This window comes from Neolamprologus brichardi, chromosome 1 (assembly GCF_056152115.1).
Source record: "Neolamprologus brichardi isolate AB-2024 chromosome 1, ASM5615211v1, whole genome shotgun sequence".
NCBI classification, from domain to species: domain Eukaryota; kingdom Metazoa; phylum Chordata; class Actinopteri; order Cichliformes; family Cichlidae; genus Neolamprologus; species Neolamprologus brichardi.
In genome coordinates, this window is record NC_142104.1 from 2384811 (window position 1) to 2408392 (window position 23582).

Here is a 23582-nt window from a genome sequence, read left to right on the forward strand (position 1 = left end):
AGAGTATAAGAACAGTTTAATCCATAACCTGATTTGAGAACTGAGAGATGGATTTAAAAGGAAGTGATTTTTTTTCTAATTTTTATTTAAAAAATCATTTTCTGTTTTTTATTTTTGGCGTTTTTATTTAAACTTTATTTTTTTTAGATTTTATTCTCAATGTGATTCTTCTAAACGAGGCCATCTGTGTGTGTTTAACACGGAGTTTGATCCTTCGTGGTTTCCTGTACTGCAGGCCTGCGCAGTGTTAAACGTGCCTCTGCTGCCCCCTGGTGTTCTTTCACTCAAACAACACAAAGACAAATTATTTCTTTTCCCGTTTTTTTTATTCCACAAACTGACGTCGATCACAGAGACAAACATGTTTAACCCTCTCGAGGCAGGCGTTGCAGATTTGCAACAGTTAAAAACGAACAACCCGATTACCCCACATACATAGTTTATGAGTTTTTTTACTCAGAAGTACCACTGCAGGTATTCTTTTGTGCATTAGCAACAAAAACTTAATTTGAGCCTGAGAGGGTTAATCTGAGCACCGTGAAGGATTTCATCTGACGGTTGAAGGCCCTGCGGCTCTCTGGGAAATGTAGTTTCAGTCGTCTCCTCCGCACAGACTGAGCAGAGCTTTCTGGTAGTCTCCTTTAGTGTGCTCCTAAACACAAACGCACACACAAAATTATCCATCGGCAATAAACACAAAAATGCCCTCTCCGTGGTGTGTTCGATGCCCTCCGTGTGTGTGGGATATTGCAGGACTCACAGTGATGGTCTGGTACAGCGACTTCTTGAAATGCTTCTTGAACTGTGTTCTGATCTTGATCAGGTCAACTTCACAGCGAGAAACGATGATCCTGGTCACCACCTTCTCCTTCGCTCCTTTACTCTGAGACACAAAATGTCAGCATGGACGGAGAAGGAGGAGGTGTTATGTTTTGTTCCAGGTGGAAACGTTGGACGGAAACGTGGGAAACTCACCTTCATGGCTTCATTGAGTCTGCTGGCGAAGTACAGCTGCCTGTTTTCAAAGCACTCCACTGTGGACAAACGATACACACCTGCTTAATGTGTCCTGTCACCGTGAAGTAGAATTTCACTCTTACTTTGTTCTGATGGCGTCTATTTCTTTTAGCATGTGGCTGAAAATGAAAACGAGACTTGCCCTCGTGCTCGGTTTCCCCGTTAAACCGGGTCTAAATCTGTGACTTGGATATTTGATGTTTCTTAGACGTACCCAGAGTGAGGAAGGACTTCTCCAGATCTCCCTTCACCTCCTTCCTGATGCTCTCCTTCATGTCGTAGGGGCTGTAGCTCTTATACCTCTCAAACACTGACACACAACACACACATTAAACTTAAGACTTTTTGGTTTCATGGGTCTTATTTTGTAGGTTTCATTACATTTCCTGTTGTTTAGTATTTCATTTCATCTGTTCTGCTTATATTTATAGTTCTTGTGTTTTCTGGCCTGTTGTTGGTCTCGTTTGCCTTTTTGTTTTGTTTTTATTGCTCTTAGTTATTGACTGAGTTTTACATTAGCACTGTAATGTGCTGTCTGTATAAATAAAGCTTTGTTGCATCAGTGTTGAGGATGCAGTTCACCTTTCTGCAGGTGGGGGACGCTTCTCTGGGACATGATTTCGATCCAGGTCACCACGTCGGTTCCCTTCCTCTTCACTCCGGCTTCATACAGAGCCTGGGAGGTTCACGAAGGAGGACGGTTTAATGAAGAAATTGTGAAAAAAAAGGTCAGGTTTACATAAAAAACAGAAAAAGCACAAATGTACAAAACTAACAGTTATACCTCTGGATAGATTATCCCCTCAGAGGACACCAAACCTTGTTTTGTCTTTAAAGGTGCTTTTTGTAATCATGTCCTGTAAGCTTTAACTTTCACCACCAGGGGGCACCAAGATGTTTTCAGACACGTTGCTTTAACCCTTTAAAGCTGGTCGGAGCGGGCACGCTCTGTTTTGTGTAACTATTTTTAAATCCCTGTAGAACCAGAACCACGTAAGCTAGCGCAATAATTTTTTTTGCATATGAAACCGGAGGAGTTGTACTGCCTGAAACCGGAAGTGACGTCATTTTCGCGGAAAATGTAGTCTTTTATTTGTAGGCCTTAAAAGCCTATACTGGTGTTTTTATAAGTCATGTTTGACTTTATGCTTTTTTGAATAGTTTCTGGGATGCTTAGAACTCGAATTGCACTGCTGGAAATAGTTTGTTTTGATGCACATGCTGTTTTCTTTGCAAATTTGCATCATAGGATTGTTTTTCGTTTTTCCTGTAGTGTATAAAAATTGCTGTATCTCAAAAATAAAACTATAAAGACACTCAAAATAAATTTCCTGTTGTTGTAAACTATTTTTTGCAACTTTTTTGTATTTACAGTTTTGAGGGATAAGCCTCTTAAATTTCTCCAAGTAGAAATATATGTAAAAAACAAAACAAAAACGATTTTCAATTTTTTTGTAGTTTATTGCACTTTTTTGCAATTAATGTAATTACTATGGACTTAATGCATAAATATTATTAAAATATGGGCTATAATGGTTGTATTGATGTATAGCAACTTGAAATGCTCCCAAAAATGGCTCCACAGCATGTAAAAATATAAAGTAAGCTCTGGCGGACTTGGTTCTATGGTAGGTCTTAAAGGGTTAAAGTTTCATCATTATTTTTGGTCCACCCCCGTTTATTTCACGCCATCGCTGTAACAATGGTTACTCTTCTACCCCGTTCAATAACGGTCACTTTCTTTTGTTTTTTCACATTCTTTTGATAACTTTAGCTCTTAGAAGGTTTTAAAGCATTTTTAAGTCACGTGAATTTACAAAAAGTACCTTTAAAGAAAAAAAAAAGTATATTTTGACCTACTCTGGCATCCTCATCAATCTTCTCATAGTCGACAACGTTCGAAGGGTCATCTCGTCTCGTCTGTGAAACAAAGAACAGATTAAATAAAAACAGGTTTTTGTCGACTAAAATAAATCAAAGCTCATTTTCTTATTCAAGCATCAAAACTATAAATATCCTAGAAAAGCATTCGTGTTTTCAGTGTTGGTGAGAAACCAGTGTAACTGACACTGTCTGACAAAGGCTATCAACTTATTATTAAATATTGTGAAAGTAATTTTTGTAGGTTTTTTCGTATCTGTCTGAATATTTTTTGTAACTGTTCTTAGAAAATATTTAGTTCTCTGAAATATTTTTACCAAATCCACTAAAGTCAAAATGAAGTTTCCTGTTTATATTTAACATTTCCTGTGTTGTATGTGAAACATCATTTTTAGGGTTTTATGGGAACCTGTCAGAGTTTTTCCTGCTTTGTGAAGATAAATGAAGTCCTACCTGAACCAGAGCCAGCAGCAGTTTAGCAAAGTTTCCCGACGTGTCTCCTGCTACGTCTTTCTCTAAGTCCTTCTTAAACACTGCAGAGAAAGTCAAAGTCACATTTTCTCACTTTTTGCCTTTAGCTCATGAAAACCTCTGTTATATATTTATTTAGTATTTTCAGGTTCCTGAAACGTGACTCACGGTCTCTGTAAACCCTCTTGATCTCAGCGAGTTCTTCATTGTTCCTGGAGCAGACGATCTCGATTAAGGTCTCCTCGTCGGTCCCCAGTCCCTGCATGAAAAAACCCCAAACAGCGTGAAACATCCAACAGCAGCTCTCAGCTATCAGAGTCTTTTCTGGAACGTTCAGATACCCGGTGAGCCATGTTTATTTAGTCTTTAGCGTGACACTGACCTTCATGGAGGCTTTGAGCTCCGAGGCGTCATACTGAGCGGTGCTTTTCATCAGACCCAAAACCAGAGCCTCCAGAGAACCGGATAGCGCCCCCTTCAGGGCACTGACCAGATCCTGACACAACCACAGACACAGAGTTAAAAATCACTTTAGAAATAATCATTTGTACAAAAGCAAAAAGTTCAGCATCTGTTGTATTTCTCACTGCCTTTTCTGTTTGTCAGTTTCCCTCATTTTTCCATCGACCTTCAGAGTAAAAGTTCTATTTTTGGCTCATGATTCAAAGCAGTAAGATGTTAGCTGTTAGCTGGATTACCACCATTACTGCTTCACGGCCTTTGGGTTTACATCAGGCTCCAAATGGAGGGTTGAATGAATAATATCCCATTTATTAAAACCAGATTTAAAAAATAATCTCAGTGTTGCTGATTTTTGTTGTCCACCAAAAGTTTGTCGGTTCATGAAAAACCCTGAAGATAATTTATGAAATTATAAGTTTGCCAAAAATTAAAAGTAGTGGCAGTCGTGATTTGTTTTTATATTAAAATGAATGTAAATGACATCATCCAGCTGATTGATCTGTGCGATAATCTCGAGATTTAGCAAATTTCTTTTTGATGTTTCTTTTATTTCCTTATTTCTCTTTCTATAAGTTATTATCCAAGATCATTGTTATTATCAATCAATCAGGATCGATTTATTTTGAATGATTTATTGTTTATTTTTATTTAAAAGTTATTGAGTAAAAACTGGGAAAAAAACAACAAATTTTTATGTTTATTTTTCATATTTAGGGAAATTACCAGAAACATTTTGGTGATTATTTTTTAATTATTCTATAAGACTACCCTTAAAAATTCTAAGCTATTTGGTCAATTATATAACATTTTCACTCACAGCGAACAAAATGCAACAGAAATCATCTGAACTCTGGTTTTAATAATCACTGGAAGCCAAGATTTAAATTAAAATGTGATTAACTGATGGCCCTGATTAGTTTCTGTATATTGATTGAAATAATGAAAGTAACGTATACGTTAAAGATTCATTTTTGTTCGTTAACAGAGAAGCATCTCTGACCTTCTTGGCAAATCGTTCGTATTCAAAGGCGATCTCTCTGCGCTGATCGCAGCTCCGTCTCGTCAGGATGTCGATGATGGTCTGTTCGTCCACACCTGCAAATTTGTCAAAGAAACTAAGTTACTGTTTTCATACTCAACTACCAAATATACAGACGTCAAAACAACTTTCACCTGTTGATTGCATACATGTCTTTTATTATTTTTCTAAAGAATCAGAGATCACACATTCTCACAGGGCCAGTGGTTCAGGTATCCGTTATCATTACAAGTGACTTTGACCCTGATAAACTGTTCCTCTGATTATCTCCAGCAGTTTCTTTTGTTCTGATGCTGGAAATCTCTGCCGAGGGACATCCTGCTTTTCCAGCAGCTCTCACAAAGGAAGCTGGAAAATGGAGGCCGAGCCTCACTCAGCAAGTCCTCTGCAGCGGTCTGAGTGAGTCACTTTCCAGGCAGATGAAATTATGTTGTAGTTTGAAGAGGACAGATGTGAACAGATGTGTAACCCTGTGATTCAGAGTGCTGGGAGCTTTTATTTGTTCAGATTTTATGTCCCCGTGTTCTTCCTTCCTCTTTCCATCAGGATTTTTTTGTTGTTGCTCAACCTTTTTGCTGTTTTTGTAAATATTACAATAATTAACCTCAGAACAAGTTTGTTATTAACAAGACAAACACTCCTTTGTACGGTACGGAGCCCCGCAGGGGACATGGGAGAAAAAAAAATTAAGACGAGATCTCGCAAAACAAACTCGGGATCTCGCAAAACAAACTCGGGATCTTGCGAGATCTCGCAAAAGTTGAATTCCAACAATGGCGGCAGCTACTTAGTTGTAATATTACTCTTTCTGGGTCACAAAATACACTTTTAAGATATTTTGAGGCGTGAATGTAGTTGTGTAAACGTCAGATACCTGCTCGGTTTACAAAACATCACATATTTGCAGGGCTCCGATGTTTTCGGAGACCTACTACAGCCGGGAGGAACACCGCTTTCCCGGCACATCGTGCCTCGACCTCCCGGTCGGCTTCGAGCTGGCGGCCTCCGAAGAATGCGGCTAAAACTTTTGCGAGATCTCGCAAAAGTCCGTCTTAATTTTTTTTTTCTCCCATATCCTCTGCGGGGCTCCGTACCTTTGCATTTACTGTAATGAGCATATTGACAGCGTAATGACTCCGAAGCTGACGTGGACGTGATGAGGCTACCTGTGTCTGATACATGATGTGTGGCTCAGTTAGCTGTAGGCATGTTGGATGTTACTGTAGAAGCTACATATTATACATTATGCATTTTGCTTTCTACCTGTACACATTTATTGATCGCTAAAATCACTACTGTTTCACATTGTGCATGAATTTGCACAAATTAGCATTATGGGTCATATTAGCTGCTGAATAAATTTGGCAAGCTAGCTAACGTTAGCTGATAAACTAATCTGAAAATGAGCAGCTAAGTTACTAGATCAGTTTGGTTGAATTAGTCACTCTGATCTATTCTAGACACCATTTTTCTGAGATAGCTTTAAGTTGATTTATGTTTGCAGGAAAGCTAGCATTAAGCTAGCAAAAAAAAACAACTTTTCAAAATAAAAGTTTTTATTTAAATAACTTAAAAAACAACAACCAAAAACCACTTTTTAAAATAACTGTTAAATAAAAAAGATATATAAAATGTGCAACTTTAAGGTCATGATTTAAAGTGCCTACTTTTTTTCTTCTCATGGTTGGTTATGGTGAAATCTCCTCAAACTCGTTACCATAGCATTAATAAACCATTAGGCCCATTACAATACCAGTAAAACAGTAGCTAGTATCCGCTTGAGCAAAGCCCTGAACCCCTGACTGTTGGCTATACCGATATCTTTTCCTCTTTTTGTAATCCGTTAATTGCTAAAAACCGGTTAAGGAGCTGAAACACCATCAGAAAACTCTGTTGCTGCAGTTTCGGTGATGTCCGAGTCGTGGACACTGTGTTTCCTGTGCACAGTTGAACTCGGAGAGAGAAGTGGTGGGATCACAGTTACATAACTCAGTGGAAACTTCCTGACCGGTGGGCTTGGCAGGGAAATATCAGGGAGGGAGTTTTCCTGGACTCGCTCACCTTTGGTTTTAATGGCCGTGTCGATCCTGGCAGCATCACGGGCCGGGTCGAAGTCTCGGGCCGGCACCACGGTGGGGTGTTTGGCCTCTGGTTCCTACAGAGGACAGAAACTGACCATTAGCTTCTGTCAGCTGCTTGACAGAAAGCACGAGACGCTGCTGCTGTGATTTAACCTCGTAATGCCCAACAGACTGTTAGAGACACGCAGGGGAGGAGTTCTCCATCAGGCAGCTTTCTGAGGTTGGAGTAATTCGTCTGTCAGCATCTGAATGAAGCACTGATCAGTGATCAGTTTATCTGCTTTCTGACTGTACAGATGAACTCCAGGTGGAGAACGACTCTTGTTCTCTGTTTATTGTTGACTTCATTGTTCTTGTGTTAATTTAACGAATCTGAGGTGGTGAAAATATGTCAGTTCACTGCTTTGTTTTTGTTTGGATTTTTTCAGGTGTGCAGAAAACATTGAATAACACAGAAACGCCTCCAGTACCTGAGACCTGTGTTATGGTACAGTACCAGTAGTGTGATGTAATGCTGCTCTAATTAGAGCACAGTTGGGTTCATCAGTAATTGAAGGAATAACCTGATGTATCAAAGTCATTTATGGTGATTGCTGTGTTATCGGCAGGTGACTCACCCCACTGTACGACAGCGTCAGCTGACCCAGAAACTCAGACACCAGCGCCATGATGGATTCACCTGCAACACACAGTTCAAGCAGCTTAAAGGTGAGTTTACATCATTTTCTGCAGTCGTACAGTTTCTGTTATCGCTTACTTGATAGTTAAGAAAAAGGCAGTGAGAGAAGGTTCAGTATCAGAAAGTCTGCAGACTGCTGGCAGTCGAGCTTCTCTGGAGGAGTCTCTGGAGCTGTGTTATGTCCTCTTTAACCTTTGAGTGGAAACACTGGGTTTCCTCCTCTGACTGTCTAAAAACAGACCAACAATGGCCTTCAGACTCCAGCAGGCTGTAAACACTCATACGCTGGAGGGGTGTTTGATTTATTGAGCGGGACGTGCCAGCGGAGGGCGGGTGTGCAGATAAGGAGCATGAATCAAACAGATCTGCAGGAATCTCGGGTGTGTTGTGTAACACGGTGAAGCTGAAGCTGTAAAGTGATTACTGCAGAGTTTCCTCCACCTTTGACCGTCTTACAGACTCTGCCAGCATCTCATCTCGCAGCTGCTACCAACAGTCCTGAAGTCTCGGCTCGTCCCGTCGTCTGCTTGCTGCCGTAAAATAATCTGAATGTATAAACTTCAAAGTTTTTTTCTATCACTTCACACAAAAATGTATTTATTAAAGGTACTTTTTGTAGATCTCATCACCATATGTAACTAAGACATTCACCACCAGGGGGCAGCGTTTTACCCATCAGTGCATTGAAATTTGGGGGTGTTTTGTTAATATTTGTATAGTTTTTTAGTATTTGTAATACTCGTAGTGATTTCTGCTGGTGTCTAATGGCCCAACATGGCAAAAGCATCTTTACATGAAGAAACAATATTTTGGTTGTTTACAGATTCATAATTATATTTCCAGGGTCTCCTTCAACTCAACATCCAAAACTAGTTGATCAATTATTATTATCAGGAAGTCCTAAAAACTCCCTGAAAAGCCTTCAGCTAATCCAAAATGCTGCAGCAAGAGTCCTGACAGGGACTAGAAAGAGAGAGCAGATTTCTCCTGTTTTGGCTTCCTGTTAGATCCAGAATTCAAAATCCTGCTCCTCACATACAAGGTCTTAAATAATCAGGCCCCATCTTATCTTAATGACCTCATAGTGACCTATCACCCCAATAGAGCACTTTGCTCTCAGACTGGGAGAGCCTTCAGCTGGAAACCAGCTCCCAGTTTGGATAGAGAAAACAATGCTGCTAGTTTTAAGCTTTCCTTTTTGATAAAGCGTATAGTTAGAGCTGGATCAGCTGACCCGATGGCCCTGAACCTCTGCTTAGTGGAGCGATAGGCTCAGAGGGACTTCCAGTGATAACTTATTTGTGTTCTTTAGATTTTGGTCTTTTCTGTCCCTCAGTTAGTTTTTTCTTGTTTGTTATTCGTGGTTTCCTCTTTTTCTCCCCTCACCCTCAGCCAGTTGTTGCAGATGGTTACTGCTTCATCAGCCTGGTTATGTTGGAGGTTTCTTCCTCTCTGATTGGTGGGTTTTCTCTCTGATACTGTACTGTATGTAGGACTGCTGTCATGTTTAAGGTCCATATCATTTTAACCCTTTTTCACTCCTGTGTCTTTAAGGTTACCAGCTTAATTTAGTCTTCAGGAGCTCCCACTGTCTGGAAAGCCTGTCCCATAGGGGGTGCTCTTGAGCTGGTCCAAAATGATTGGGGCTCTTTGGGGCTGCAGAAAAAGTAAATGTCCTTTTTCACCTTAGATACAACAGATATAGCTCAAATTTTTAAATATTTTACAGGTCTATACTGTTGTAAAACAAGCTGTAGTTTCTACGACCCAAGTGTAAAATAAGAGCTTCCCTGAGCCTGAGGGTACATCTGTCGTAGATAAAGAGCAGCGTGGAGATGATGGTCAGAGCACCCGATGTTTCCCTGTGAAGCTGTTTTTACTTCCAAACATCTGGAAGAACCTAAAACTACCTGTTGAACCAAACTCAGAGTCAGAAATGAGCCCACGCACTCACTTTGCTAACATAAGTTGAGCAGCTTGAAGAATGAAAGGCGACATGAAAGCACAGCGAACTGCAGCCAGTCCTCATTTATCGCCCCGAGGCGGCGGCTCGGCTCCGTGCACGACAGAACGACTCCATCTGCAGCGGACTTTGAGCTTTATAACCCCGCAGACATTTTACATCAACAAAGCACTTCAGCTTTATAAAATCACTGTTGTTTGCAGCTTCTCTGTCCAGCATTAATCACCGGTGGCCTTAGGTTTCACTCATTTTGACTCTTATTTTGGCGGATTTTAGAGGAAGCGTTTGTAAAAACTGCTCATGCTGCTTAAAGAATTACAAACAAACACTTGAATTGATGGTTTTGTTTCTGAATGTTTGGTTAAAAAATACTTTAAAAGTAAGTGAAACTACTTCTCCATCCTCAAGGCTTCAAAATAAAAGCCTCCAGTCATTGCTAAGTAAGGAAACAAACAGGATTCGTCCTTTTTTGACTCTTTGAAGTAGAAAAAAGAAGAAAAGTCATAAATCTGCTGCTAAAGCTCTCTGATATCCCGATATCTCCGCTCACTCTGATGAGTTCTTACCTTTAGAGATGCAGCAGCAGCTCCGTTATGAGCCAGGACGAGGCTGGGTGTGGTGTTTAAATACAGGCTGACTCACACACACACACACACACACACTCCGCCTTCTGACTGCCTGCATGACTCACTGAGTTTTACACATCAGGCTGAACACATGGGCAGAAATTCCTCAGCGAGGCTCAAATCGCCTCGCCAGGGGCCGAGAAAACACTCGATTCTTATTGGCTGGCTGGCTGGTGGGAGGCTTTAAAAATTAGATACAAATTTTTTCTGAAATTCAATCTGAGCTCATGATTTAACTCCTTCCTGCATCGTCTGTGAGTGAAGTTCATGAAACAAAGCAAAGCGAATGATGGCGATTCAGAAAGGTTTCTGCTCCGTGATCAGCCAGGTGAAGTCAGGCTGCTAGTTTTATATCATCCGATGGGCCTAACAAGCTGGTTATATAACCACAGAGTCAGTCTGTCGTGGCAGAGCGGGGTCCACAGGAAGTCACCGACTTTAGCTTGTTATCTTTGTCATCACCCCGTCGGGCTGGTGGGCAGAAGATGTGAACACCTAAGCTTTAAATGCAATAACTCGAGAAGGAAGTCACCTATTTTCAGATTGATACCATAGATGCATCTGCTAAAAATCTTAGACGAGTTTGAATCTCAGTGACCTCGAGGTCAGAGGTCAGGTTTTCTAAAAATCTTCTGAATGTGATAACTTGAGAACAAGGTGGCGTAGGATTTTGAAATTCATACCCAGAGATGGGCAGTAACGCGTTACTGTAATCCGATTACTTTTTTCAAGTAACGAGTAAAGTAAGGGATTACTATTGCAAAAACGGTAATTAGATTACTGTTACTTTCCTGTAGGAACGCTGCGTTACTAAAACCGTGATTTTTTTTTTGCGAGAATGTCTCATGACAGTGACGTAAGCGAGTGCGACGTTCGTGACAACAGCTGTGTGCAGATCAACAATGGATCATATATCTAGTGCAGAGAGAGTATGAGCGTGCAGCGTTTAAAGCGTGGAAGTACTGACCTTACTTTGAGTTTGATTCCATAAAAAGTGACAAAAACATTAGTGTCCGTTGTGCGTGGGAAGAAAACTTCTTTTTACAGCGAAAAAACCCCTAAACTTCCAAACAAGCACCGAGTAGCTACGACGTAATGGGAAACTCACAGAGGAACTCGCGGATTCTTCCACTGACCGCTGCACACCTGCACCAGGGTAAACCTCCGCCTACCCCACTCCTGCTTTACAGGTGAAAATAGAGCAACAGGACCGCTAGTCTTTGACTTTATTTATTTTCTGCTGTGTTTCACTTGCATCTATTTGAAAGAGTGAGTGTAAACACACAAAAAATATTTTATTTTATGTGCTGGAATGTGCAGAAAATAGGTTTAAATATTAAACTAATTTCTTCCAGTCAGAGAATGTTGCAGATAATTAAATGTTTGCTTGATGCATAAAGTTAAAAGATTAAAACTAATAAAACAAGTTTTAAAAAGAGACTTTTCCATTTGATTACATTTTGTATGATGATTATGTAGAAAAAGTAGAATTGGGCTGAAAGATCTATCACTTTATCACCTATTCAGGTTGTAAATCCTGTTTTTAAAAAGTAACTAAGTAATTAATTACTTTTGAAAATAAGTAATCAGTAAAGTAACGGGATTACTTTTTGGGGGGAATAATCAGTAATTAGTTACTGATGACTTTTTTCAAGTAACTTGACCAACACTGTTCATACCACAGGTGCATCTGCTGGGAGGCAGAGGGCTACCAGCCAGCCCACTCAGGCTGTGCAGGCAGTCCTGCTCCTCTGTGATGGCACATCCACATCCAAGTGTCATCAGAAGTAGGTTTGCTGTGTCTCTCAGCCCAGCAGCACAGGTATCATCTTCTTTGTGCAAGGAGGAACAAGAAGAGCACAACTCAAGGTCCAGTAGTGACCTCTAACTCACGTGCTTCTAAAACATCCAGGGTCCATCTATCTTCTGATTGGTGGACCTTGAAGAGACAGGAGCTAAAACAGCTTGTTTCATGGAGATGATGAATTAAGGAACTTCTTTTTTTTGTCGTGATTATGCAAAGCTGCTCTGATGCACTCCCACAATAAAAACGCTAAACTCAAACGGAGCAGAATGGGTCCCCTTTAAAAACAAAATCAATTTATACTTGCATCTTTTAATTATGAGTATTTTTTACAGTGTGGTGTCAGATCAGATTTAAGAGACTGTTGTCTCTGTTGTTGAGACAGTTTCTACGGCCCGAGTGAGACACAGCGTGCTTTAGCCCTGCTAATATTTATCCAGACAGTGCGTGATAAAGCAGGTGCGGCGGGGTGGAGCGGGACAGTGACAGAGTTTTATCGATCGTAACAGGGCCACGTGGTCTCAGGTGTGTCCCGGCAGGAAGTGACCTCCCTGTGGAGGGAGGGGGTGATGGTGGCCAGAGAAATCGGGGCCTTGACGGGTTAGATTGTTTAAACGAGCTGCTATGGTGATGCTGAGCGAGCCATCACACTCATTCAGCAGTCATCCATGAGTCAGCCTTTCTGACCCCAACAGTTTTAATCCTCCCTGCATGAACAGAAACAGGCACATTCATCGTTACCACAGACGGTGACAGACGGTCACAGCTGGAGCAGTGTCAGCAGGAAACCCTCCTGGAGAACAGTTAACAGCTGGAAAAGGTGACCAGGATTCAGGGAGGATTCAGGGTTACCTGAATTATGCTGCAATAGGTCAAAGGTGCTGGAAGATTCCCATGATGCCCTGGGTGTTCCTTCTTCACTCACTATGTGTTAACAGACCTCTCTGAATCATACCTGTTATTAATCTCAGGTCGTGTCCAAATTCATGGGCTGCTTCCTCCTGAGGACGCATTTGTAGACCGATTACGTCACAGCGACGCGCCGAAGGCTGTCCAAATTCGTAGACTCCTCCGAATGCAGCCGACAAATGCGTCCTCCTTTTCCCCGAATTTGAAGGATGGGTCGGGTGTGTCCTTCGTGGCCCACCATATCCCAGAATTCATAGTGCGGCCCAGCCAAACTCCAGTTTCCAACAATGGCGCCGCTACTAAGTTTTAAAATTACTCTTACTAATCTTTCTGGGTCACAAAATAAACTTTTACATATTTTCAGGCGAGAAAGTAGCTGTGTAAACATCAAATATCTGCTCGGTTTATCAAGATATCGCATATTTGCAAGAGTGCTTCGACGTTTTCGGAGACGTCTGCTACCCACCAGCTCGATAGCTCGCCGGGAGCTCGAGGGTCACTGAAGCCGCCGAGAACGGCACAACTCCCGGCACATCATTTTCAGATCACCGCGGACTTTCGCTACTCGGGTTAAACGTAATATTTAAGTCACTTAGACAACCTAAAAATGTTATTGTTGGGCTTTTTTCAGTGTTTTATTTGTTCGTGAGTAAATCGGTTTGGCTGAGATTAAAGTTATTAGATTAGATTAGATAAAATAAAACTTTATTAATCCCCCGGGTGGGTTCCTCCGGGATTTTTACACAGCTGAATAAACGTCAAACAGAAAACCGATTAAACAGAAGTGTGAGACGATCCAGAGTTTACGCCAGTGTCCTGTTATATTTTAGATAGCAAGGAGCAGACGGCTGAGACAGCGCTGACGCTAATCAGAAGGCTAGACCGTCCAATTTCACAGCCGTTTACTTCCGGCCTACCCGACCTTCTGAGGACCCGGCCCACGTAGACCGCGAAGGCCGGGTCCTCAGGAGGATGCAGCCCATGAATTTGGACACGACCTCTGTCTCTCTTCCACAGCATGTCTTTATCCTGTCTTCCTTCTCTCACCCCAACCAATCACAGCAGATGGCCCCGCCCCTCCCTGAGCCTGGTTCTGCTGGAGGTTTCTTCCTGTTAAAAGGGAGTTTTTCCTTCCCACTGTCGCCAAAGTGCTGCTCCTAGGGGGTCATATGATTGTTGGGTTTTTCTCTGTATCTATTATTGTAGGGTCGACCTTAGAATATAAAGCACCTTGATTTGGTGCTGTGTAAATAAAATTGAAATGACTTGAAATTGAAAATATCTGATGCAGGAGTGCAGACAAAACAAAATGATTTAACTGTTGCTTCTGCATACTTTTCTCTTCTCATTATCCTGGTAAAAGTTCATCTTGGTTTCCTCCACCAAACAATTTCTTGTTTCAGCGCTGTGTTGGCTCTTCTAGATTTTTTCGACTTCCTGTTCTTGAGTGTAATCCGTGGTTTGCACCTCGTTATAAACTCTTGATTGTAGACCTCGTTAATAACACCACAGTAACACCTGAAAAAGAAGCTAAAGTTTTATCTTCCTTTTTATCTGCTTCTCTTTTATAAAAAGCTTTTATGTGAGAAAAAATAGACACAAAGCCCACAGAGCTTCATGCTGTAAGCAGTTTCACAGTCTGTGGTTGATCCTTTTAGTTTATCCCTTTCTGTTGAAATCTGTATGGCTTGTAATTTTGTGCATAGCACAGGCAGAAAAAACCCCGACAGGTTGACCGTGATGACACCATCCTCGTCTTTCTCCACAGCTGCTGGATAAAATCCAGACTCAAAGCCATGAGTCAGTGCTCGATTGGGAAACCCTGGGAGGATTTACTGAACCACCCTGATGATCCCGACAATGTTGTTGGAATGTGACAAGTCAGATAAGAAAAAGATATCCTGGGAATGCTGGACTGGACTCATGGTACAGGGTTTGGCTTCTGTGTATTGGGGCTATAAAGACGAGGTGTGCAGTATGGGGTCATGAGTGAGATTAGCTTCTCTGAATAAGTTGTGCAAAAGATTTCTTTCTTTAAAGGTTTCATACCGCTGCATGCGTTTTATCTACAGTAATCTGTGCTGGTGTAAAACTCCCCTTTTTTTGGCTGCAGATATATTTTGTTTGGATGAACGACGTCTCTGAATATTACTTGTTCTAGAAAAATGTAAACATGTGATTCCTCCTTTGAAAGCTGTTCTTTAAAAGTGAAGAGTCCTGATGAAGGGTGTTTACTTGCTGGGAGGTGAGGAGCTTTACACAGTGGTGTAATGCAGAGGAATGCGAGCTGAGTTCAAGCTGCCCTCGAAGGGACGAGCTGAACTCTGAGGGTCAGAAAAAGAAAATAAGGACTGTCTGCGTGGCGCTGATAACACAATCAGACTCAATGTCGTCAGAGATATGAGAGCTGAGAAACGAGAGCCAGGTCTGCTCCGTGTGTGGAACTGAGGCCGACGCAGATCATCCACAAGAGGGCAGCAAAGGCCCAGTTCGCCCGAGTCCACTGCAGAGCATAAAGGCTCATTGTGTGACTGTTATTACTGTTATTAAATGAAGCAAACAGGATGAAATTTTTATGATGCAGCTGAACTGAAGGTCAAACATCTGCCGGCTGCAGGAAAGGAGACAAGGGAAGGACAGAAGAGAAGATTACATTAAAAACAGAATGGAGACGGGAAAAGCAAAAGAAGCAGAGAAGAAGGAAGGAAGGACAGAAAAATGTCCGACCCTTATTTAAGGTGCTCTCTGAGATGGCGCTCAGGTATCTGCAGCGCCTCATCCGATCCTCTGTTTTGCTGACACTGGACTTAACCTCGTTAGCAGCTAATCCTCAGGGCCACATTAACAGCTTTAGCATGGAGTCGCTACAGTCTGCTGCAGCCCAGAGCTGTAAACAAGCTCCAGAACCAAAACCAGGCCCTTACCAAACCACCTTTATCCAAACCAGACAAAAAAGGCTGTGAAACATCCACGGCTCTGAGGACAAACGAGGCCTCTGACTTGTGGAATCAAACCTGTAAATTAGAGTTATTAACATCTTTATTACAACAAGTCAGCCACAGTGATGGTACTGAACTCAACATGTTAGTCGCCGTTGGACCTGGAATCTTTTTCCCTGACGTAGATTCAGTCATATGGAGCAGGTGGGATTCTAATAACAGAAATAAATCAGTGGATCGTTTCATTAAAAACAGAACCTCAAAAGAAAGCTTTTTAATTTTCTGCCCCTTGTCTGTTCTATGCCCAAAACACCTCAACTAGTCATTCAGGACGTGTCCCAGTCAGATGGTCAAGCCACCTTAACTGGCTCCTTTCGATATAGAGGAGTAGCAGGTCTGCACCTCCTCAGCCCTCTAAGCCCAGAGGAAGCTTGTTTCTCGTGGCCATAGACTGATCATCCCCAGTCTCATCAGCACCTCGGGCTCTTTGTTGCCCAGTGAGCTCTTCCTTAGCAAAGAGTGACTGACTGGGGGGGGGTCGGCTGTTGCCATTTGCACAGAGGGGACGTTCTTGGTCGGGGGTCATGTTTACGTCGATGGTACCCAAGGTTTCCCATCGGAAGATTGTTTTTCAGTTTTTTATTTGGTGTCCGATTGCTGGATAGATCTGAACTTTATTGATAAACTTGTGGTTTGGTTTGAGGACTGTGGTTCCCTTCATGGTTCAGCTTCTGAAAGTGTAACCTGATTCCATGTCTTGCCCTGCTCTGCCTTTCATCGGCTTAGTAATCTTGTTAGCAGAGTTCCTGCGTAATCCTCCCACAGTGTTCATATCCCTGCAGGTCTACACGGCTTCTTCCCCGCAGCTCTGTGGGATGCTGCTGGACCCCAACTGAGCAACTCAGGTAGGACAAGAGACGCCCAACATTTTGACCACTGACACCTCCGTTGATGCTGCGTAGCTTTGAGAACAATGAAATAAAGTAGATTAGGTGCCGTGTTAGGGTTTCGCTTACGGTTCAGGTGCATGCCCTGGTTTCGAATGGTAGTAGCTGGTGATTTGTACTCTTTAAATTTGTTTATACTTGTAGTTCAATTTGATCTTCCTGAACCAACGAATCAGGGCAGGAGACACAAGGCTGAACCATAACTATTATTTTCTTCTTGGTCTGTGGTTTTATCAGGTTGTCCTGTAAATTTGATCAACTTGATTGCTGCTGATGCCGTGAACTTCTGCTAACACACACTCGTTTGTTTTATTGATACCCAGTTTTGGGTCTTGTGGAGGTCTAACTGAGGCAGAGATTAATTAAACGTTGTTTCTGTTGAATTTTCAAAAGATGTTTTTTCTTTTTTAACATTTTAGCATAAGCATCAACAGGAGAGCTCCCAAAGTCGCAAAATTGAACCGGGTGAGGGGTATATTTAAGTAACTTTGAGCACATGAAGTCAAAATGGTTTAAAACTCCGAGTCATGTCTGCTGTAAACTCACCAGAGGTGCTCTTCTGTGAGGTTTTCTTTACCTGAACTGAAGCTGGAGGGTGTTGGTGACTCTGAAATCCTTTGAGAGTGTTTCAGTGGAAACCGAGGGAAATTACAGGAGAATTCACGTTATTTTTCCTTGGCTGCCTAGAAGAAGAGTTGATGATTGGGGAGGCTTAGTTTCCCCTGTGGATGACGAAGTATGATATATTGTTCGTCGATCAGGTTAGAGTTGATTCATAGCCTTCATAGCCTTGGCTGTCTCACACAACATGAGAAATTTGTAATTTGGGATGACAGAGTTAAAACTGACTTAACACAAATAATGTATGGAAACAAAAATCGAATCTTTTAGTAAAAAGTGGCACTACAATAATTTTAAAATCCAAAAAATCTGCCTATATTAAAAATATACTTATGTGAAAGTATTAATTAACCCAAAATATAAAGTGCAAAAGTAAAAATATAATTTATGCACTAATTCAATGTGTAAGTGTTCTGTTTTTAAATATTACACTCCTGAAATATAATAATGTCTTTTTATATGGTTAGTTGGTTAAGTTTACGGTTTGTGTAACGCATCATTAATTACATAAATATACGTCTTTAAACCTGCTTTAGCTGTCAGATAGGGAGTGTAGTGTATTGCAACAAAAGGTAGAATATTTACCTCATAAATAAGGAGGTGATGATGCATAACGAAGCATAAAATGAAAGTAACTTAAAAAATATACTTAATTACTTTACAGGATGAAAACAATGGTCCAGATTAGTTTTGATAATTCTGGTTTAACCTGAGGGTTCGATCAGTTAGGAAGCTCTCTCTTTTGGCAGTTATCTGAAAGTCTAAAAAGAATAACCAGTCAATTCAAAAAGCTCTACCGCTTTCCTAAACCAGCTGATTCGCTCACCTGGCGAAAGAGCCAACTAGCTTAGCAGCTAGCTTAGCAACAAAAACAAAAAGTGAGAGAGACAAAGACACCATGAAGACTCAGACAGATGAATCCTTGAGTTTTACTTTTTAAAGCTAGACTTGCTTATATTTAAAAAAAAAAAAACATGGTGAGTCTGTGATGTTATCTGCTAATACAACCCGGCTTGATTAGCTTTGCGACGGTAATCAAGATGCTAATTTTAGCATATGAAACCAGGCTAGCTAACCTAGCTAAATATATTAAAACTAAATATAAATATTAAAAAAATAAACAGCTGATTATTTAGAGTGACTTAGTCCAACTAAACACTGAAAAATACATTTTTAGTCGACCAACCTTTAAAGTCCAGAAAAACAAAGAGACTTCAGGCTGTGCTATGCTAACGTTGCATTTTATCACAATAATCATGCAGCTTTACCAGTTAACGCGTCAACTTTGTTCTGTGGTTGAAAACAAGCCAGATAGAGACTAATAACGTAAACACATTATACTTCATTGTTAAATTTATGGTAATGTTGTTGTATTGCATTATCAAATGCAGTGTTTTAGAATATAAATATAACATGTTCACATCTTTCCATGTTGGCTTTCCTTTTTTAGAACTGGAAAAAAAAGAAAACTGACTAACAAATTAGTCAGCTTCCCAACTGGTTAATTGGCACATATCCCAATTAGAAAGTAAACGTGCCAAACTGGAGACCAGTTTAAATGAACGTATGGGTGCAGTGAAAAGCCGTTTTGTGCTGCCAGGCCTCCTGTGGAGGATTAGGGTCAGCATCGGTCTGATCTAATTTGGACTGACACTCAGCCAGACAGGATCTTAACACCATTAAGTGCAGCGGGAAGCGGGTCAGTTGTAAACTTAGCAGTGATACAGCTAATTGTGTTTGGTTGTGTCCTCATATCCACAGGCGTTTCCGTAGTGATTGTAAACACAGAGCCTGCCCGACGGTAATATTTAGAAATAGGTTCACACTGTAACGGCTGACAGTGTCTGTTCTTCTTCTTTGAGGATGTTGAGCTGGGTGGTCAAAGTTGTTCCCCAGCCGCCTGAGCCCAAAAAACCTGAAGAACAGAAGGATGCTGCCCCGCCCCCTGCCCCGCCCCCTGCAGCTGCTCCGCCTCCAGTTACTGTAAGCTTTGCCCGACTGAAAAATGTTTTATTGTGTCATGTTTATGGAGCATTGTGAGGCAGAATGGGTTGTTTGTCTTAATAACTCAAATTTTTGTGCTGTTCTGGAAACCACAAGTCTGTGTGGTACCGCCACACTTTAACAAAAACACACATTATTAACAATGTACCCATAATATTACACTGAAACAACAATGTTGGTGATTGGCGGAGGTTACCGTTACTATGGAAATGTTGAGACCCATCAGTTGAACCTGAAACTCATATCATCAAAATCAAAAAAAATTTTATAATCTTGATTCAGCTTGGAGCTAATTGGCTTGTTTCAAGGCTTAAAACTCTTTTTTCTGAAACTGATCGGAGAAAATGAACAGGAAATTCACTGTTAAATCCATTTGGACTATCATGACTCTGTAAACTATGGTGTTGAAGTGTGTGTGCTAAATGTCCATCATGATACTAATACTTTTATCCAGAAGTAGTATTTGCACTGTTACTTTTTATGCGCTATTTTAGTTAAATATATATAAGATGACTTTCTTTTGTGTGTTAAACAGGAGAAGAAAGTAAAGTTTCAAGATGAAGTCAAAAGTGAAAGTAAGATCATTCACATGCAAATCATTTAACTTTGTGTAGCTCAGTCGGCATCTTTGTTTTTTAAAAATATTGAACATATATCAATGTTTGACTGACAGCACCAAAAGCTGAAAAACCAATGCAGGAACCTCAGACAGGAGCGGAGAATGGGTAAGTTATAAGCTACAAATATACCACACAAGACCCAATGTTTAAACTTAAACACAACGTTAAACCTAAACTATAAAAAAGGAGCCAGCAGTGCAGCTCATATTTTCCTCCTTATTTCCTGAAACCTTTCCTCATAGTTGCATAAAAATGAGTTGTTATTTAATACAGTTACAACTGTATTTCCAGGAAATCCCAACACACACTGGTTTTATTTATAAGGACAAATATTTTTCCAAATGAGTTTATTTGTTTGGAAAAGTACACATGAACAGTATTATAACAAACATTATGGTACAACTGATAAATATACAACTTGGAGTTCCCAGTTCAAGCTATGGCTGATAGCTACATTAGCCTAAACTGCTGCTAAATTAGTTGAAATCTAATGCTAACCTAGTGCTTCAAACGTAACTGAAAAACTAATTTTCCTCTGAATTTTTAATTGTTTTTATTTTTATTATTATTTTTCAGTAAAAACCTAACTTAAAGGTTTTATTAATCCTAAAACCTAATATTATACAGATTTACTAGTTAGTACTAATAGCTCTAAAATTCCTGTTCGATTCAGTAACTTGATTAACTGTTACCGTATTTTTCTGCACTATAAGGCGCACTTAAAATCAACAGTGCCCCTTATAATCCGGTGCACCTTATGTAAGAATTCAGGTTGTGCTTACTGACCTTGAACTGATTTTATGTGCTACACGGCGCTCAAAAATCTGTCAAAAAAATGTTTTAGTGCGACTTTGCTAAGCTATGAAGCCGCACCGCTTGATGGATTGTTGGAGCATTACAGCTACCATAGTCAAGAGCCTCGCGGAGTAATCTGGGTCCTAAACTCCGTCGGCTTCAGGTCCCAAAGTCAAACGATCACTGCGGCATCACTGAGAGTTAAAAACTGTCTAAATTCTTTCATCTTTAATAAAATGATCAGCATTGCTGCTTTACCAGGTGTAACTATTAAGTTTAACATCCAGGCATCCATGAAAATAGAATTTATTAAATTTAACGGAGTTAGCAGGAAGTTAGCTTGCTAGCTTCCACCTAAATATGATATAGCATGTTCTGACTGAGAGATTTCTGAAAAAATTCAAACGTACAGCTCTGTTATCACTTCCAACATCAATGAAGACAGAAAACTAAACAGCAGTGACGTTTGTAGGGTTACTGAAGTTGGGCTAGCTGGTATATAATGATGTGCTACGTGATTGCTAGCAACACAGCTATGTTAGCATAACATAAACACAGTGAAGCTGGAGGATGAACGATAACTTTATTCCACTCTGTAAAAATTAACGTGAGGGTTCCCGATGGTTAGGGACAAATTGCATACTCAGGAGAACAACTGAGATAATCCATCCACGATACGAGGTTAGTCATTAATATACTGCAACAACATGGGAATAGAGCAGCTGTTAGGGAACTCAACATTAATGAATCAATGGTACGGAAGTGGCGGAAGCAAGAAGAACGAGTTGAGTAAAGTGTTTTGTTTTGCTTAATGCGCCTTATAATCCGGTTCGCCTTATGGTCCAAAAATACGGTACTACATGATGGAAACGTGATGTTAATGATGGATTCTTCACTGTGAATGTCTCATAGTTTAATTCTATCTGTGATAATACTCCACTGGAGAATGCACCGTTAGCTTGCTAAGAGACTTTTCCCTTCTTAATGATTTTAGTACCTTTTTTCTTACCTCTGACTCCAGTGAGGGAAGTAACCAGGGACATTTTCCTTGTACACGCTAAAGATTAAATATCTCTTATGTTTTTCAGCCTTTAAACAAGCTGCATAGTTTCAGTAGCATTTTTGATTTTGAGCCCTGATTATATTTCGGTTCAGTGTTACTTTAGAAGGGAAAAAATCTTTGCTTTGTTCCAGGAGAGTGAATAAAAAGCCTGAATTTAAACGTTTACATCTTCAGCCCAACAGCTGGGTCTCAGAGCGGCATGCTGACGTGGATCAGCGGCGCTTTGCCTCAACCCGCAGTCTCACCGAAAATGAGCCGAGCAAACTCCACTGCCAAGGTGAGGTCCTGATAAACGACCCTGGGTCTGACGCAGAGTCAGACTCAAGCTACATTTTTCAAAAAGATAAGTCTGTGAGGTTTTCGTACACATCAGATGAAATCTCTGTTGGCTTACAAGGTGGCAGTCCTGATTTTAGCCCTTAGTCAGTTTTTCAGATTTAGATTTTCAAAAAGCAGAAAATTGATCGCAGCTTACACACAGAGTATAATGCTCACTATCTTTATAATTGGCTAACAATCTCACCTTAACAGTTTCCCAGGATTCTACCTGTAGTCCCTCCTGAAAGCTTCATCTGAACCCCATGCCTGCTTGGTGTCTCTCTGAAAGCGCTCGTAGGGCCAGTTTGAGAAGTTAGTTTGTGATTCAGAAAACGCTGTTTTTACGAGTCTCGGTCTGATTGATTTGAACATCTGCTGCAGCTGGATCCAGCAGCTCTTTCAGGTCCAGCTCTTTTATTGTTCTGATAGTGCAGACGTTCCCAAAGTGTGGGGCCCGCCCCCTAGGGGGGGCGCAGAGCCATTGCAGGGGGGGCGCGGCATGAAAAGGGAAAAAAACAAAAAAACAACGCTTGGACACTGCTAGCACGGGCGCCCACACGAACGCAAAGCAGGAGATGAAGCATAGCTGAATATGTTTCCAAACCAACTTCATTCTATGGTGAAGCATATCTTCCCTTTGGTTTCACCTGCACAAGAGCCAAGGTAGGTCTCCCTGCAGGATTGGTTTTCCCTTCGTTGGGAGCAGCGCTGGGCTGTTTAAATCATGGACAAACAGTATCCCACATTCTTGATTTGTAGTTCACAAACACTTGTTGTAATGACTAACTACTCCTGACATTTTGGAGATGTTAGCTCTTTATACAGTAAAGTTACAGCGGGATACAAATAACATCAGGCTGATCCTGCCACAATTTGTTCCCCGGTTCAAATCACGGACAAACAGCATCCAACAGTTGTTTATGTTTTTGAACCCATTTTGCAGAGGGATTTTTTGAAAAATGTATTGATAGCAATGTTGAATATTATTACACAGGAAAAAAACAACTACATGTGAAATAATTACACCATGACACCTCTGCCTTTCTAAATGGAGGGACAGTAACTGCGTGTATATGTAAGCGTGTAAAACCTGCAGATAGTCAGATTAACAGTATTTTGTCTCTACCTGCCATTCTGCAATTCATCTCATGTAAACAATAATGTGCACACAGCGTGAGGTGAAAAAAGGCACATACCTTTGACATTGCATGACGAACTCTGTATTCCTCGTCCACACGTAAACGCAAAAAAGGAGTTTTAAAAAATCTCCGTTCTCGGTGATTCGAAACGCCGTTTACGTGTGGACGAAACAGCTGCGTTTTCAAAAATACCCGTGTAGGTGT

General features: G+C 40.9%; 2 protein-coding genes across 3 annotated transcripts in view; one reads left to right on the top strand and one right to left on the bottom strand.

Moving 5' to 3' along the window:
• Positions 1–304: 304 nt before the first annotated feature.
• Positions 305–10275, bottom strand: LOC102779827 (annexin A2-B-like). Of its 2 annotated transcripts, none has more exons than XM_087838155.1 (13): positions 10160–10275; positions 7569–7630; positions 6932–7025; positions 4832–4926; positions 3752–3865; positions 3538–3628; positions 3352–3431; positions 2878–2937; positions 1600–1693; positions 1232–1327; positions 976–1034; positions 761–883; positions 305–652 (listed from the first exon to the last, which is right to left on the bottom strand). In XM_087838155.1, the coding sequence occupies exons 2-13, from the start codon at positions 7617–7619 to the stop codon at positions 593–595; spliced, it is 1017 nt and encodes a 338-aa protein (XP_087694281.1). In that variant the 5' UTR covers positions 7620–7630; positions 10160–10275; the 3' UTR covers positions 305–592. The 2 variants fall into 2 exon arrangements, with proteins under 2 accessions (XP_087694281.1, XP_087694332.1); XM_087838206.1 differs by lacking the exon at positions 10160–10275 and adding an exon at positions 7709–7853.
• A 6212-nt stretch (positions 10276–16487) lies between these two features.
• The window catches only part of cngb1a (cyclic nucleotide gated channel subunit beta 1a), a 36013-nt gene continuing 28918 nt past the window's right edge, over positions 16488–23582 (top strand). Inside the window, exons 1-5 of the mRNA XM_087838264.1 lie at positions 16488–16776; positions 19302–19422; positions 19979–20018; positions 20117–20168; positions 22096–22198. Coding sequence (XP_087694390.1) covers positions 19303–19422; positions 19979–20018; positions 20117–20168; positions 22096–22198 — 315 coding nt within the window. The 5' untranslated portion in view covers positions 16488–16776; position 19302. The remainder of the gene's footprint in view (positions 16777–19301; positions 19423–19978; positions 20019–20116; positions 20169–22095; positions 22199–23582) is intronic.